This window comes from Pelecanus crispus, chromosome 2 (genome assembly GCF_030463565.1).
Source record: "Pelecanus crispus isolate bPelCri1 chromosome 2, bPelCri1.pri, whole genome shotgun sequence".
NCBI lineage: Eukaryota > Metazoa > Chordata > Aves > Pelecaniformes > Pelecanidae > Pelecanus > Pelecanus crispus.
The window spans coordinates 118,048,825-118,066,141 of NC_134644.1; the positions used below are offsets into that span (position 1 = coordinate 118,048,825).

The 17,317-nt window shown below is 45.5% G+C and overlaps 1 protein-coding gene across 1 annotated transcript in view; it reads right to left on the bottom strand.

Annotated features, from left to right (window-relative positions):
* MTCL1 (microtubule crosslinking factor 1) overlaps window positions 1-17,317 on the bottom strand; it is a 105,354-nt gene that overhangs the window by 40,559 nt on the left and 47,478 nt on the right. Inside the window, exons 4-5 of the mRNA XM_075705050.1 lie at window positions 7,308-7,367; window positions 78-1,403 (exon numbers count right to left, since the gene is read on the bottom strand). Coding sequence (XP_075561165.1) covers window positions 78-1,403; window positions 7,308-7,367 — 1,386 coding nt within the window. The remainder of the gene's footprint in view (window positions 1-77; window positions 1,404-7,307; window positions 7,368-17,317) is intronic.

Sequence of the window (17,317 nt, forward strand, 5' to 3'; positions counted from 1 at the left end):
AATTAGCTCTAGGGTAGCGATGCCAGCAAGAAAGAGAAACAATAAACAGAAAGAAGGCAAACAAGGGGCTGACCTACCTGGAAGTCGGTGATTAACTCCTTCCCCAGGTTACCAATGGGAGAGTCTCGGGACATGGATGTCATTGTGGATAGAAAACTGGAAGACTCTGTGAGATGGGGAAGAGGGGAGAGGTCCTCCATCTGCTCTTTAAGGCCCTCCCCAATGTGATCAACCTTCTCCAGGAAGGTCTGCAGCTCCTTCCGGAAAGCTTTCATCCTGGAGTTGATGGTGTCCAGAAGCTCCGGTTTGTGCTTGTCTTCTTCCCTTTCCTCACCACTTTTGAAATCCTGCTCAGTGGATGGGCTGCTGGTTACATGCACCTTTGCATCATAAATCAAGCTGTCTGTATCAGTGATAAGGCGGTCCACGGTCCTTTCAAGCCTCTCAGCCTCACGTTTGATGTTAATTAAAGACTCGGTGTCCTCTTTCACTCTCATCAGCTCGGCAGAGCACAGCTCGCTGACTTCCGACGGCTTCCCGCTCCCGAAACCCGACGTCTTCTCATAAACTTCTTCAGAGTCGCTCTCACCCCCGATGGGCCCCTCTCTCTTTGGCTGGGGTGGGCGACCCTCTTCGCTGTCACTCTCCTTCTTCCCGGCATCGCTGTCAGCATCACTGTCCCTGGGGCTGGAAGTGCGCAGGCCGAGGTGAGAGGCAAGATCGTAACGCTGGACGTTGGACATCAGGACCCTGTTCTCATACTGGAGTTTCATCACTTTCCCGCTCAGCTCATTGATTTGCAACCTGGCCGACTTCAGCTCCTCTTGCAAGGTGCCACCGCACTTGGATGCCGCATCATCCAACCAGCCTGGCTCTTGGCCTGGCTCAAACTTGAATTTGTTCAGCTCGTTCGTTAGCTGCTTGTTGTGATCCTCAATTTCAGAGATTGACCGCCTCAGCAGTTCTGCTTCCTCTTCCACGAACTGCAGGTGCCGGCGCAGCTCTGTGGCTGACTCCACGGAGTCACCGTAGGGCGAGGTAGGAATGCTTGAAATGTGGTCCCTGCTGAGACACTCTTTTTCGTACTGGCACCTCATATCCTCCATCTCAGCTTTAATCCCCCTGTTCTCCACCTCCAGTTCCACTATTTTTCTGCCCAGTATGTTGGCTTCCTCCTCCACCAGCTTCAAACGAAGCTTCAGCTCGGCCTCCCTGGTGCTGGGTGGGCCCCCTGCCTCCCCAGTAGGCAGGGGACTGTCCACGTCTCCGTAGATGGACTTGTACTTCTGGAGCTCCTGCTCCAGTTCATCCTTCTCCCTCCCCAGTTTGGCCATCTTCTTACGCATCAGCGCTGCCTCCTCTTTGGCAAACTGGAGCTGGCACTTCAAATCAGCACTGTCATCCTGCCAAGAATAATCACCCCCCCCAAGATTATATTAGAAGCACAATCAGTTGCTCACCTTCCAAAATCTCCAGCTCCCCACCCTCTGAGCTGTATCTGTTAGGTATGCAAACTGTTAGGTATGCAAACAATACACAGATGGAGCTGCGCAAACCACACAGTTGACATATTTCACAGCCTGGTCTTGGTTAAATTGGCAAAGCAGCTTGACCAGAATTAAAGAGGGGAAAAAAAAAAGATCACTGTGCCGGTGCAAGTGTTCAGTGATGCAAGAGCGCCAGCACAATGCTTAGCTTTTCTCAAATACTGAACACATTTTGTGGAAAATAAGAATGACCAAATGAAAAGGTGCCATGATTTGTTGGCACCTTCTGTTCCATTTATGTTTAATAATACATTTGCTCCCTTTTAGCATCACGAAACAAAGACTACTCAGGTGAATTTGCTCATCGTAATCCAAATCTCAGGCTTCTTCAGCTAGAAAGCACAAAAAAGGTGTGCTAAGATGCATGGTTGCCTTGCAAAGTGAAGACTTTAATTACTGGATCTCACAACGCTGTGAATTAGCCGGCGTGCCTAACTCGCTTTCCAAACAGGAAGCACTACTGTTGTCGCTGCTGCTGTTATTATTATGATGGACCAGATCGTGATCCCTGTTTCTGGTATGGACAACTGTTCACAAGGGAGATTGGTGAAAACATGTGAAAAAGGAAAGAAAAATTCATTAAACCGTAGTTACATCCAAATCCATCCCATGTGAAACCCTTCATTTTTCAGGAAGCCCCAGGGTATTAAATGAGAGTTTGATTTTTTTGTGTGTGTTGGGCATTTTAAAGCACCGCTTCACAACTCAGATGAAAACTCCAGTGTGTATTGTGCAGAAATAAGAGACAAGGTTAAGTAAATTCTAAGCCGATGAACAATTTCTTTGCATGAACCACTTTCATGAATTGCCATGGAGATACAGGCACTTGGCCTCTTAAGAGACACATTTATCAGCATTAGCAGTATAATGGAAGGCAGGCTTTGAAAGATGATCTCTTCTGACAGCAGATTTCATCATTGTTGGTAGGCCGTGTGGACATATGTGCAATTATCTATGGAAACTTCATTTCAGTCTCCGGAGCACTGTTATCTTTCACAAGCACCATTTTTGTTATAATTCCTAACAATGGCAACCAAATCCAGAAGAAAACACGACTGACTTTAATTGTTCACCCAGATCAGGCTATTAAAAAAATAAAAAGATTTTATGTTACCTAGATTAATTTTGCCCCGTTCTATTTAGATATATACTAATTATGTCTTAATTTCAGTTATTAATACCTAAACAGCCACAAAAGTAATTGGTTGTATACTTCTGAACTCAGTCAGCTTCCTTACTGATTCTGCATGATGCAGGTTGGAACTTTAAAATACTAGATACTAAAAAAGTTATCTTAAATGTTAATAACATGATAGAGGTAAACAATAGCCAAAATTTCTGTTAATATGTGGTTTTCAGTGATAACCAGGAGTCAAACACAAGTGCAATCAGTTGATCAGCTGACTGACTGAAACTCTGGTCATTGTGTTTCTGGCACCAGAAATGTGAGTTTTCTATGAATAAAACTGAGTTGCATATAAATGATTAGAAGCAGAGCCTCTAGAAGATCGTCTTTCTTTCCGCTCTATATAATCTCCTCACATACACACACTCTTTTTCACACATATATTTGCAAATTGCTTTTCTCTTTATAACTCCAAACTGCAAATGAAGTATCAGATATAAACCTGGCAAAACTCCATGCAGCCTCCACTGGAGTCACTCTGAATTTTCCTTGCTCTGGCTGGATGAGGCTGTATGATTAAAGCATCATCTTTGGTCAGGGCTGCACAATACATTACCTCCGTTTTTCCCTCTCATCGAGAACCAGTTTATCTCCGCAGCTGCAGGCTTTACTTTTAGGCAAATACAAAGATCACAAGGAAGGTTACATCCCAGACCAGTGCTGCACTTCAGAGCTCACAGGTGGGGCGATTACTCCAGTTTATTTCTTTATCGGTTAATAGCTTGGAAATAATTGCATCTGACATTTTCCTTGTTCTGTCTTTGTAATCCAGCATTTTTCCCCGTGCTTCTTGTCTACCTTTGGCTGCAAGAGCCCAGCCATCAGTGGCACTAGCTGGTGCCTCGCACCTCCCTGGGTGCAGGCAGCTGGACCGATGCCGGTGGGGAAGGGCCAGCCTGCCCGCACCCCTCTCCCCCGGCTGGCAGCGCTAGGGGCCAGCTCCTCCCCGGGGGCCAGAGGGGGCTCCAGCCTGACACCCACTGCTTTTCAAGAAATGTAAATAAGTCACCGAGCCGCACTCAGGACAACGCATTCGGCATTTTGAAGCTTTTGAAGAAAAGGGAAAGGCTTCGATGGGTTTGGGGTCAGGGCCGCAGTGTTTTTGCTCGGCATCGCTGCACGACTCAATGTGTCTGCGGAGTTAGCGTGGTGTTATAGCAGGACAAAACCACCATTAACTTCTTATAACAGCATTACTTTATTGCTAGGTTTTGTCTATGAAAAAAAAAAGGATCACATTTGTAAGTTTTGTTCCTTGCAAGAGCTGAAACAAAGGAGATTTTTTTCATGAAACAAACACAGGCCTCATACAAAACAACAGAGCTGATGGATGTTAATCTCGCCTACTAAATATGGATCCCATCTGGAAAGGTGAGAAAGCTCTAGATCTTCCCCGCTTCTCTGCCAGGGAACATGACTACTGAAAATCCCATTTCCCGGACAGCTTTTTTTCCAAAGGAAAAGAATGGTCAGGAGAGATTTATCAGCCAGATCTGAGCATGCCAGAAGGGTAGGACTCCAACCTTCATGCATCTGTCCCCCTGAAACTTTGTGTTCAGAAATATCAGTGATTTCTTGATCAGTTGAAACCAAGTAGAAACAGCAAGAGGGCGAGACACCCACACAGGCAAGTAGAGTTTTGACATATAAGGCAAACTAAGGAGAGGCCAAATCACCGAAATTAAGAATAGTACATTATTAGTTAGGTCACGAATGGAAAGGGTGGGGGAGACGGTGGGGGGGGAAGCAGAATACAGTCTTTCCACCATTTTGCAGGAACAAGAGGCTCGAATCCCAGGGGCTGAAAGCTGGACTATGGCACAGCCTGATTGTATTTCACATCCAGTATGTGGATGCTTTCCTAAAAGGTGTACCTAGGGCAGACTGTATAGAAAGAAAAGAAGGAATGACAGTGCAAAAATGTTCTGTCAGTCATGGTGCTAGTCACGGACTTTAAGAGATCATTAAGGATAAACGGGAATTAACGATTACTGGTAGTGATTATTCGCATGCAATAGCATCACGGCTCTGCATGGCACTTCAGAGGGATGTTAATAGAAAAAAACCCAGAAAAAAAAGACCCAGATCCCTCCCTACAGAGTCTGCAGTCTAATTTAGATGAATGTAGAACATGGAAATAAAGAAATGAAACTTAAAGGAATGAACTTAAATTCATTATGCAATGTACATGATGTGATGAGAATGAAGAGCTGATCAAAAATTCCTAAATATGATATTTCTTTTCTGGCAAGAAGACACAAAGACAGATAGAGACCAACGCCATCTCCTCTACCACCACCTCCGGCTCAAGGGAACTGCCAGGCAGAAGATGGGTAAGCGGTTTTGGGGTTGCAAGTCTGACGACAGGGCAGTACGACCAGCACCCAAGCATCTGGCTGAGTGCCAGCACTCCTACCTTGCGCTGGAGAACCACTTTTCTTTGTGTTTTGCCTGGTGCCTGGTATTTTCCAAGAAGCTCCGTTTTGCAATTCTGCTGAATAAAAACTCTTTTCTTCAATACTGCTAGAGGCGGGTAAGCGCTACTATGAATTCTGCTTTTACACAACTTCAAGACAATCAATTTCACAGGTATTATTTACTCGGTGTGCCCTGCGGTGGGTGCAATGTTCCAGCTAATTTTCACGATGAGTTCCCAATAAGTAAAAACACCGGTCTTGCCATATGCTATACATATCTGTAAGCATGTGGATACACAGAATCTGTTTGTGGTTGTTTTCCGCAAAACATGGAATGGGTATTTGAACTTATTTTAGATATTTAGGGCGCCCATCCCTGAAGAGCAGTGTTTTGAACCTCTCGGGCTGTGTCTGCAGTAACCCCTTTGGGCCATGCCACAGGACCTGGTGGCTATTTGACCAGGTCGGGCACTTGCTGTGGTGTGCTCTGGTCGCAACCAGCACGTACGTCTGAAGGGATACCCGGGTTTGGAGACAGCTTTGAGTAGCACCCTAGACTTGGGAGATAGCCAGGACATGCACCTATAGGCTGGGCCGTGTCAATAGAAAAGATTGTTTCTCAGTCTTTCCTACCCTAAAGAATTGCTGAGGAAAACTGAACGGCCACCTGGCACAGTGCTGTCGCAATGGTTTTCATTTTCAATCCCAAATCCTTTGCTTGCATGAGTTACCATGCGTGTGTACAGTGTGAAGGGTTTTTTTTTTCCCTGGGTGGTTTCCGAATCACTTCCCCATGTTGTGAGTGGAGCAGAGCTGACTCGGGGTTACTCGGATAATTTTGTGAAGTCCTTTTCAAGGCTTTCCAAGCTGCTGTTAATGCCTGGATTTGGGTGGAGGAAGCAAGCCCAAGGAATCCATTCCCTCTGCACTGCTCTGTATTTCCAGGAATGAGGAAAGGAAGGACAGTGCCGCCCACAAACCCCGGTGGACACAACCCTGCCTTCATGTAGCTTCATCTGTAATTTGCACGTGTGTGGGCATATATATGTATTTCATCCATGTATTTTACAGACTTGCAGAAAAACAAACTCTCTGACCTGACTGATGACTTAAATAATTCTCCACAGCAGGCGCTGCAGGCAGAAAGCCCAGTGCCCCATTTTAAGGTCTGATTAAGCTGTGCTTGTATTGGCTCAGCAGGGATGCTCGGTCTGCTGTGTCCTGGGAAAGCAGGCTGCAGCCCCCGGCCACCACGAGCCGCTGGTCTGCACACCCCTCCCACTCAGCTGCCCACCCTATCCACTCAAGTGCAACATGTTGTAATGGTTTATTATGGCTATTATTACAAATCAATAATTTTGATTTGGATTTTAAGACTCCATTGACTCAGAGAAGACCTGTAGGGTCTCAGCTGTGTACACTGAGCCTGCCGAGAGGACAGCAGGGGAGGTGCAACCTTTCTCTACGAAAGGCATGATGTCGCTCTTGGCTCCTTTCGCAGTGAGGTGACACACTATCCCCATCTCTCCGGCTATAAACAGTAACAGTACGGGTGCTGGGAAAAGCTTTAACTCCTACAGTCAGCACAAAAAGCAGAGGAAACTGGGCAGACTGCTTCCCTGGGAAGGATCAGCCTACGGGATTTCAATAAAACTGGTGTCCAAAGGGAGAGCGAGTGGGCAGCTCAGGCTCTGTGTGGGATCTCAGCCTGGGGGAGCACGGGTTCCCACGCTGCCCCCCGACACCAGAGAGGGATCAAACCCGGGGCTGCGACACGAGAGCTCGCGAGGTGTCGTTGCAGTGTGTCAACCGCATTCCCTGCCAAGGCGCTCATTAGCACAAAATCTTTGGCACTGTGTATAAATTTAGTTAGTCCCTAAGCTGCGATCCAATTATTTTGTGAGGCAAGGTGATTTTCGCTTCTTGTGGAAAACCTGCAGCCTGAATCTATGGATACAAGCACAAGGAGCCCAAGAAGCTGCACGGTTTAGAGAGCACGCTTGTGTCCTAAATTGCTTCTACATTATCTCTGGGAGGTCTCAGTAGATTAAGGCCTAATTGCACTCTAGTTAATGTGCCTGATGGCCCTGTCAACACCCATAAAAAGAAATTTGACGTTTTATCATGCTCAAAGTTGCACGTTCTTGAAAACCATACCTGGGTAAATGCCTTTTTTTCTTTGTGCATTTCTCTGCTGCCTCTTCTCTTCAGGGAACTCTGCAATAGAAGCAACGCTGAGTTATTGATAAGCTAAACAAAACCTGCAAGTTTGACAGGGGTCAGCACCATAAAACTAATCGAGGAGAAACCAAGTATATTCTCCTGAGCAGCTAGGGATTTAATTTTTTGTATTAATCATTAAAAAACCAAGACGATCAGGGCCTTGTCAGTGGATTTTTCAATGCACAAAATTTCCTACCAAAAAAAAAAAAAAAAAAGAGAATGAGATTAGTCAAAAGTTCACAGAGGGAAAAAACCCACCCTCTTTTCTTCTCTGAACCACCACAATTTTTGGCAAAACTTTCTTTTTGCATGGGGCGATGATTTATGTTTGATTAATCCAGGGCAGAAGTCCAAGAATGTTACTCACAGTAGATGTGAAACACATTGTGGAAACCTCAGAGGAAAGCAACCCCCCCAAAAAAGGGAAGGACATGCATGTTTAAGCTATATGGCATAACATTATTAGTTAATCTGTGTTAGCAAATGTACTGAGGAGCCCAGATAAAGACCAGGTAATTCTCCAGGTATTTCTGAATTTACTTTATAAATCAGATTTGATTGGCTTTCCAAATCTTTATATCCCTTTATAAGCAGGTTTTTTAAGACATGGAAATGATGTCATGACCAATGCTTGGTTTTCAGAAACCTCTCAGCACCTGAATGGAAAAGGACAGTTTTCCTGAGAAGCCGGAGGTGGAGCACTGTCAGGACATTACCAGTGTTTGCACTGACTTGTGTCTCAGGACCAAGTTCAAACCAGTGTGAGCTGGGTCTATTTAGAAAAGGCAAAAATTTGACTTCCGTAGGTTGAAGTATTAGAGGGGAATGATAGATATGAGGTAAAAAAAGCAGGAAGCTAGAAACTACGGGGTCACTTGAATTCAAAGCAGGCCATATTTGTCTGTGCCCAGAGCCTGAAGGCTGATACTCCCCAGCAATCACCCTCACATTGTGGCCTCTCTTATTTATTACTTCTGTTTATATTTGCTCTGCTTTGCACAATTCCAGCTGAGGTGAAGCCCGGGCTTTCACGGGCTTGCCCAGAGCGTGCCTCTCCTCTGGCCCGTGTGATGGAGCAGCATGCCCGGACCAGCGGGCTAAATCCTGGTCTCTAACCCACACTAACCCAGCGCTGCAAACCATGAGCCCAGTGAAGAGGAAGGGAAAGGAGGGAGAGGCATCCTGTTAATTGGCGAAGTCCAGTCTCGTGCGCGGCCATCAGCTGGCAGAAAACGCAACGTGAGCTCGGGGACAGGCACGCACACCCCATGCAAATCCTAACCAAAAGCCTTCCATGGCTTTGTGGTTTCTGACTGTTAAGCTATGCGGCTACTGCAAATTATAATTACTGCACGCCAAGACAAATCTCTCCTTCTGCTCTTTGTTATACACAGTTAAGTAGTTAATTCATATACGGTACCATATGCCCAAGCTACAGTTTACTTTTTGCTAATCTGCTCTCTACTCTAATCCAGTGATTTCCTATAACTAATGAAGCTGAGTAAGAGAAATGGGGTTTTTTTTTGATACTGAAACAGTTTCATGAAAAAAGACTTTAAATGATAAAAACATCATATGAAAACCTGTTACACAAGCGTAGCCAGGATAAACAGTTACTGTTGTCTCTTTTTTTTTTTAAATATGTTGTTATTCTGGAAACAGATATGTAACTGAAAGCAGTCACCAGTCAGCGGCATCATGCCCCAGCGTGTAAGACAGGTCACTGTGGTTGAAGAGATACAGGGCGTAGCCCTGTCCCTCACACTCACTGCTTTTCCATGTGACTTCAAGCAAAAGTAGCTTGAGCAAGAGGAGGTTGTCTGGTTACTGCATTTGATTTGTAAGTTCTTAAGAGTCAGGGATGAGTCTACCAATTTCTGTAGAGGCCTCAATGCATGACCATAGCAAACAGCTACCAAGCATGCTAGAAATGCAAAACCTTGTGTCAAATCCTAAAAACATCTTGCTCTTACCTATAAGCAAAAGGTTATACTTAGACACATCCAACTCGAGAAGCTAGGGGATATAAACACATGGGCTATGCTGTGCAAGAGAAAGTAATAAAGCCTTTGTTCTGTTGTACAGGATAATACTTGGAAAGTAAGGGGGAGGGAATTAAAATTTAGGTAGGAGACATGGATGACGCACTGAGAAACAGGCAGGTAGCGATCTGGCTTTGGAAGCTGTAAGCTCCACTTCTCACTGAAAAAATGGATTTCACAGATCCAGACTAACAAGTTTGTAACATATTGCCCTAGATGGGGCCTTGCTTTAAGCATTTTCACACTGTCCTGTTTGGATTTGCGTAAGAACAACCTTCTGATCAGTGCTCGGCTGGGAGAGCACTTTCTATTTCCATAACGCCGAGACTCAACCTTAGGCTGAGTCTGGCCTTAGTGTAAGAAAAAGAATGGGATATTTACCTCTGGGGGCTACCAGTGGATTACAGGGAGAAACCTCCCTCCCACGTGTCAGTGGAGGACTGGAAACACAGGCACGGTAACAAGGGACTGCCTGGCCAAAACCCCCTGAGCTCTGTATGAAAGCAAGGAAAGATCTCCATTTCACCACTGTGGGACCAGGCTGCATGTGTCTACAAAACACCAACCAATATAGCTGATATTTCAGTAGGACTAAGGGCAGAGAGTGCTGCTGCAAAAAGAAGTAGGTGAAACGCGCTACAAGCTTAAATGTTTTAAAATGTAAAATGGTGCAATAAAGGAGCATTTCTCTTTGATGTACGGGAGACTGGCATCAGAAGCTGGTATGAATTAATGCTAGAAGGAACATTTCTAGACTACTTTTTATACTCAAGAGACCAACCAGAGTTGGCCATCTACCAAAAAGTCTTTCAATGACGATTAAACAAGATTTTATTAGTCCTTTGGTTAACATAGTCTCTTAGGAAAGAGGTTACTTGCCGGACATTTTCTACCTTCAGAGTTTCACTGCAGTTTGTTGCCATACCTCTTGGCTACCAAGGAGAGCTAATATATGGAGGTAATAAATTGCCTGGTGTTTTAAAAGTTAAACTTCCCAAAGGATTATTGGATGTAGCGACTACAGTATTAACAGCAGGAAGAGACACAATTATTTTCACTTTCCCTAGGAGTATAGCACGGACAGGAAGAGATTATTTGTGTCTTTTGGTGAATTCCATTTTTAACAGGTCCAAGAAGAGTCCTGCAAACTGAGCAGTGAGAGTGAGACTACCCACGTGGGGAACAGCAAGCAGGCATCAATGCACTGGAACTAGAGGCTGAGCAACACATGGAAATAAAGTTTGAGTTAAGAGCAATCATACACATAAACACATGGTATGCCCCAAGTTTTCATACTGAGGCAAGTGCTGAGTAGGATGAGAACAGAGCTGCAAACAGGCAGCAGTAGAGAAGGACTTGGAAAATAAGAAGAGAGAACCAAGAGTCCCTAAGAGCTGCCAGCCTGTCACTTTATTCACTGCTATTAAGAGGAGCAAGTCATTTTGGGTGCAGTCTGGCATCTGCAGGCAAGTGTGGGTTTGCTATCATATGTGCATCAAATTGAACCTGCAAAATCAAGTAGTCAGCCATTGAAGTGACAATGTCTGCAACTAAAAAACAGAGAGGCTGGCTTGGAAAGTCTAGCCCCGAAGGCAATTTCTGTCACTGCGATGTGTGAGGAATTATGCACGAGCATCACTGGGGCTTATGAGCTGTATAAATAATGTTCTGTGCGCAACGATGGCTTGCTACCAATTGCTTTGAATTGGATAATCACAATTTTCATTTGCATTCATTAGAAAATACTGCCTGCGAGAGATCTGACAGTACTTTTAAAAAAAAATATGCATGAGTGACCAAATCCACTTGCTCTAAATACAACAGTAGGTGAAGCAGACTGCTTTCAGATTACTGGTATCTGCAAGGCTAACAGCTTCAGAGTTGCACATTGGCATTTCATAATAAGAGCTAACTTCTTGCTAGCTGTTGAGCCCCCTCATGTTCAAGAATGAACAAAACATCCAGAGAGACATAATTTCTGTCCCACAGTACGCGACTCATCAGCAGATCTTGCCAATGGACCAACTCTTTCATAGCGGTTACTGTCCAAGAAACACCAGTGATTTAAATGAAGGTAATTCTGCTTGGCATGAATGTGAATCGGAAGAAAACCAGATCCTCTTGTAACAGATAGTTAGAAGGTGGATTTATCCGCAAGTGATGTAAACCAGCGTTTGTTAACTGCATCACTGCTCAAGAACACCTCACTGCAAGTGTTTTCCAGACACTGTGCAAGACTGCATGGGAAGATTATGGCAGAGGATGAAAAAAGCAGGGGATCTCCATGCTCCTTCTCCGGCAACCGCCTTCCACACAAATCCAGCTCCATTGGCCCCTGCAGTTTCCCTCTCAACTTTTTGCAGCTTTGGACCTGCCAGACCCTGACATTGAGGGGGTGCATGATTCCCCTTCATCTCACTGCTTCAGAGCTATCCCCGCTTGCCCAGTCTGGTAGATAAAGAAAAAACCCTTTGTGCAGAGCTCTGTCAATCTCAAACCACTAATGAATAAACTCTTTTAACAAATGCAGCATTGAAAGAACATGACCAGGACCTGTTTCTTTAGGAGGGGCAGCTTTCAGTGATCACACTGCAGCTTTCTGAAATCTCCTTCCCAGTACTATTACCTGCTCATTTGGTGAAAAGGAAGCATTTCCCTTTTCTGCAGCAACATACTTTTTTTTAATGGTAGGACAGGGTGGCTTTCCGTTCTTTCTTAAGGCCTGAAGTGTCTCTAGATTCCAAGCATCCAACTAAAGTTTTGCTTTGCTGCCATCCTATGCTTCTGTAATACAAAGGCTGCGCAGTGAAAGTACAGTGGCAGCTTTTTCCATGTGGACTCTGGTACGTATCTACGGGATGGTTAATGCAACTGTTAAATACAATGAAATTCTAATTGCTTTTCAATTGCTGTAGGCCCTTGAAAAAGATATCTCACCAAGCCCTGATAAAGCTGGGTTTGACGCAAGTGATCTATATCTGCATTCATTCCCATGTGTGTTTCATTTACTAGAAACCTCTAAACACTGCAATATTCATCACTCACATGACCTAGCAAAGCAAGCCATGTCTGAAATATCATAAGCATTACAGTTCAGGATAAAAGCCATCCCTTGAGTAAAAAAGCAGTAAAGCACACTGGCTTTCAGCACCGGCTTAAATTTCCCTAACGCTGCATTACTCTATTGTGCTAAGCTTATGAATAGGGGTTTTGGAGGAGCCTCTTTCTTTTGCCTCTTACTGCTAACACACGGCACCGGTTGTCTCTCACGGCTTCCCGGTGCCCTTCGCATGTAGGCTGATACTGTCATGATATTAGTTGGCTTTGTGTTTACGAATAATTTGGTGGGCTAAGTCTGGGAGCGTGCTGCGGGGAGGGAAGCAGCAGGGTCGCACCCGCTGTCTGAAGCCCTGGAAGATGAGATGGCAGCTCTCAGGCGGATGGGAGGCAGCTGGGCCAGCTCTGTGTTCAGCTCACAACACACCGTTTCACTTAGTATTTGGTCAGTGGAGGCTGACAAGAGGACCTGAAACCAATATAATCATGTTTATTAATATGATAATTAGTTAATAATCATTATAGTAAGAACTGGTAAACACTTACAGCCCAGTGATGTAATAATTGTTATTAGTATAATAAATGGAATCCTGCAACAGACAGCTGAGTTCCTAAACTCTAACAGGTGTATAAGACAGTGACACTGTCTTATGCAGTGCTTCTGCCCAAATTATTTTCTTAATAATTTCTTAAGGTCGTTAAAATGTATTTTAAAAGTTCCTGTCTGACCCATTTTGTTAAGACATAAAATATCCACATTACCTCACACGTGTCACAATATATAAAGAAAATTATAACACACTGAGACCAGACTTTCCTTTTTTTTTTTTTTTTTTTTTTTTGGTGTCCTATTTCAGGTGAAGAAAACCAGAAAGAAGCCGGGTAGATCGCAGCAGCCAGTGCTGCTTCTCCCACTCCTGCTACACCAGTGCTGTGACGCTGATGTGCCGGGAGCAAACATGCCCCCCAAACCTCGACACCCCTCCGTTTGCACAGCGCGAGTTCCCCATACTGTGCCCGTCCCTTACCCCCCACATCGCAGGCGCACTTGCTAACCCTCTGCCGTGGCACCACCTCGCTTCCAGCCCCTGTGCCAGGAGAGGACACCACAGCCGCGGCACCAACTGGCAGCATCTTCTCCACCTCTTCTCATCTACTTCTCCATCTCCCACCACATGACGCCCGCAATGCCCACGGTAACGTGTGCTAGCAGGGACTGCCCGCCCTCCTCACCCCGCCGGCGCAGGAGGCAGGAGCGGCACCCCAAATTCCCCTATGTCAGCTGAGCCGCAGTCACCGAGCACCAGCCCACTCCTGGCCCCCGCAAATGGGCTGTGAGCCACGTCTGCTTGCACCCCTTTCGGAAAGAGCTCGTTCAAGAGCCGGGCTTAATCCCAGCGGTATGTGCTGCGCTGACACCGCCTGAGCCCTGTAATTCCCTCGTTAGTGTTACGTCGTAGCAGACAGCCCGTGAAAAATGTGCAAGGCACTGTATATGCACAGAAACAGACCTGTCCTGAAATGGCTTGCCAACAGGAATAGGAGTTGTCCTCGGCCACAAAACCCTATGTAACGACACACGTCTGGTGCCTGTAGCCCAGGACACGCTTCAGCACGCCAAAAGAGAAATGGAGTCCAGCCCTGCGGCCAGTGGTGCCAGCTAGGGGCCCTCTTCTCTGCCTCTCCGGACAAAACAGGGGTGGGAAAACTGCTGAAGAAGATGAAACAACTTGTATGACTTTTTAAAGCCTTTTTTTGCTCTTGTGATGACTCTTGTTGCAGCAGTCTGGGCAAACTAGACAACTGCTAGAGAAAGCAAACCCTTGGAAATGGCTCCCGCCATACCTGCTTGGCCATCCATCATGCACGTCGCGCTGCTCGGCATTGCTGCGCTGCCCAACACTAAATGCGGACTGCCTGAAAACGGAGGTGAACTGCCCTCCCCTCTTCTTCTCCTTGAAAAAATGCTTTAAACCCTAGATCTTTACTGAGGGACTGCAGCAAATGTCCTGCTGTCGTGTCACAGGCCTTCCAACTGGGAGCTGCTGACGAGGATGGCTTTATGAAATTGGACTGTAGGCCAGGTAGTGCTCAGAGGGATCAGGAGTTTACATTGCCGAAGGAAGACAATATGAGAGCATTTACTGCTGATCAATGCACATACACCCTGGCATTTCCTGTAGCACAGGCAATCTATTATAGGCATAAATGGTTTTGTTTTGGTTTTTTTTCAGAAAATGATGAAGGCGGCAGTATACGCACAGGGATACATACCTGTTCTCCAATTGCAGAGATAGAGCCTGCTCATTCTCTGCCACCAAGAGCATTTAGAAAGCAGTGCTACATCACTGGTGGTCCCAGTATCAGGGGACCCTTCAGTGCACTGGAGAAGCAAACTGGAGAGTTTGCTGGAGAGATGGGGAAAAGCAGAGCACCGTGATTTGGACAGTGCTGGTAAAGGAGAGGAGGGGAGCTGAGTGAAGCCCCAAGCTCCCACTAGGTCTGGAGGCTGCTGCAGCAATTTACAGCACTGGGACAGGGAGAAAACACACAGCCCTGAAACCTCTGTAGTGTTCAAGGTGTAGGTGTAAAGAGCAAATCTCACAGAATCTAAAAAAAAAATCCTTTTTTTTTTTTGGAAGTCTTTTTGCAGAGAAAGATAATCAGAGCTGCGCAACATCTGCACTTTCTGCACTAATGGATCAACAGCAACAGAATTGCTTTTTGCGTTGAGGATGAAAACAAAAATTTTCCTTGAGCAGATAACTATAAGTACAAACATATTCAATCTCCCCTGGATTAGAGCAACTTGCTGTTTCTATAAAGTACTAAATGAAATTCTAAAGAAGCAGAGAGATTAAAGGCCAACTATGATGATCCCCAACGAACATGTCCCATATAGTCTTTGTAATCCTCTGTTGCCCATCTATTATTTCACAATTTTAAGGACACTGCACTCTGACAAAGGGGTTTATAAAAATAGAGCAAAAAGACAGCAAATTCACATTCCAGTAGCTGGTGATATTTTTGCACTTCATATAGCTGCTACCTGTGACACACTTTCCTATACATCATTCAACACACACCACCGTTCACCAACAGGTGATGGGGTCACCCCCAGGACATCCATGTTCAGCAAGCCATGGGAGTCACAGTTCAAGCACAAATAAAGTTATTTCTGCTACAACGAACAAGGCCATCAATTATAGGAATGACATTCAAGCCATAGCATAGCACTTGTAATTAAGAAACGGTGGAGCCCAGGCTAGGGCAGGTGCAGGTGACGAGAAGGGGACGCAGCTCTTGCGAACAGAGCAGCCCGCTGGTGAGCTGTAACACACGATGCTCCGGGAGCAGCAGTGTGATGTCCACCCACTCTCCCAACACATTTTGTGGGGCAAGAGTTACCCTCATGGGAGAAAAGCACTAGGCTACCTACGAGCCCAATTGCAGCTGGAAATGGCCAGGAGGGAAAGAAACTGTTAGAAGAGAGTATAATTGCAAAAGACGCGTTTCCTTAGTAAAACCAGTCTATAAAGATGGGTCAGCAGCAACCCTGTAAATACCAAATGAAAAACTCTACGTGATGGATATAGCTCCACAAAGATGCTCTTGGAAAGGAGCATGACAAGCCCAAGTGGGAACACAGTGCTTTAAATATTAAAATTCAAAATGCACAGAAAGATTATAATGGACGTTAACAGCAAATTATTCTGGTATGAAGCATATTTCTGAGGATACCCTGATCTGGGTGGGTATGTGGGTTATCCTTCACCATTCTGTCTGCTCCTGGGGCTGGGCTGTGACTGCCTGGGAACCCGTTCCCATTGCTCGCGGGGAGCTGGGGTGACTCTGTAGGTGTGCAGGGGCTGCGCTCTCCTGTGCTACTGCTGCTTTGAAGCCTAAACGAGCTGCCTCAGGCTACTTGCTGGGTTTCGTGGTCCCTGCCTCTGGATAAAGAGAGATGTTCTGACCCCAAAGACCAAAATACAAAATGAAAGGTGTATTCTGCATTACTGGGTCTTATGTGGGGAGGGGAGACCTGAGGGAGGGTCTTCATGCTCTTAGACCTCTGAGAGCAGCTCCTAGGGAGATGGGTGAAAGCGTGGGGTGTGATAACGCTTCTTGGTCTGCTCTGTAGCTCCTGGGAAGGACTGACGGCTTTCCCGTCCCCCAGCACAGGAGCTGACCACCCCGAGCTTCCCCGCTGCAGTGGCTCAGCACTTCAGGGCGCTGATTTCTGGGGAGCTGACAGCGCTCAGCCCCGGCCCGAAGGAGGAATTCGCGGCTTCAACTTTGTTGGTATTCATCCCTCTTTACGCACATCCTATTTGGGGCCTAACTGCTGCACTTTGCTTGGATACAGATTTGCTTATGAGGCACAATGTTTTATCTGTTTTCCCAAAACAGAAGAGAGAAAGAAGATGACCCATTTATATTCCCTTAAAACGGCAAAAGAATGAGTTTCACCAGTCCAGACCACTCCAATAGCAATAACCCAAGGCAAAAATCTTTATTCAAGCAACATATTGATTTTAGGATACAAGACTAAGGGACTTGGATCATCACCTATTATGTTAAAATGTTACATGAATTAAAAATTACAAAAAATGGATTAGGACATCCTTGCTCAGACATGTGCTTTTTTCCCCTCACTGTATATTATTCCCACATCTTTGTTTAGTCTAATTCATAACTTCCAACTTTCATCACTCCTCTTGACAATTTAGACTACGCTTAAGTACTCCTGATGGGGGAGGATCTCTCATCTCTGAGAACGTATCCTGCTGTCCTCCTCTCTGCCTCTCTTGCTAATACCTAACCAAGCACAAGAATCGTAGAATT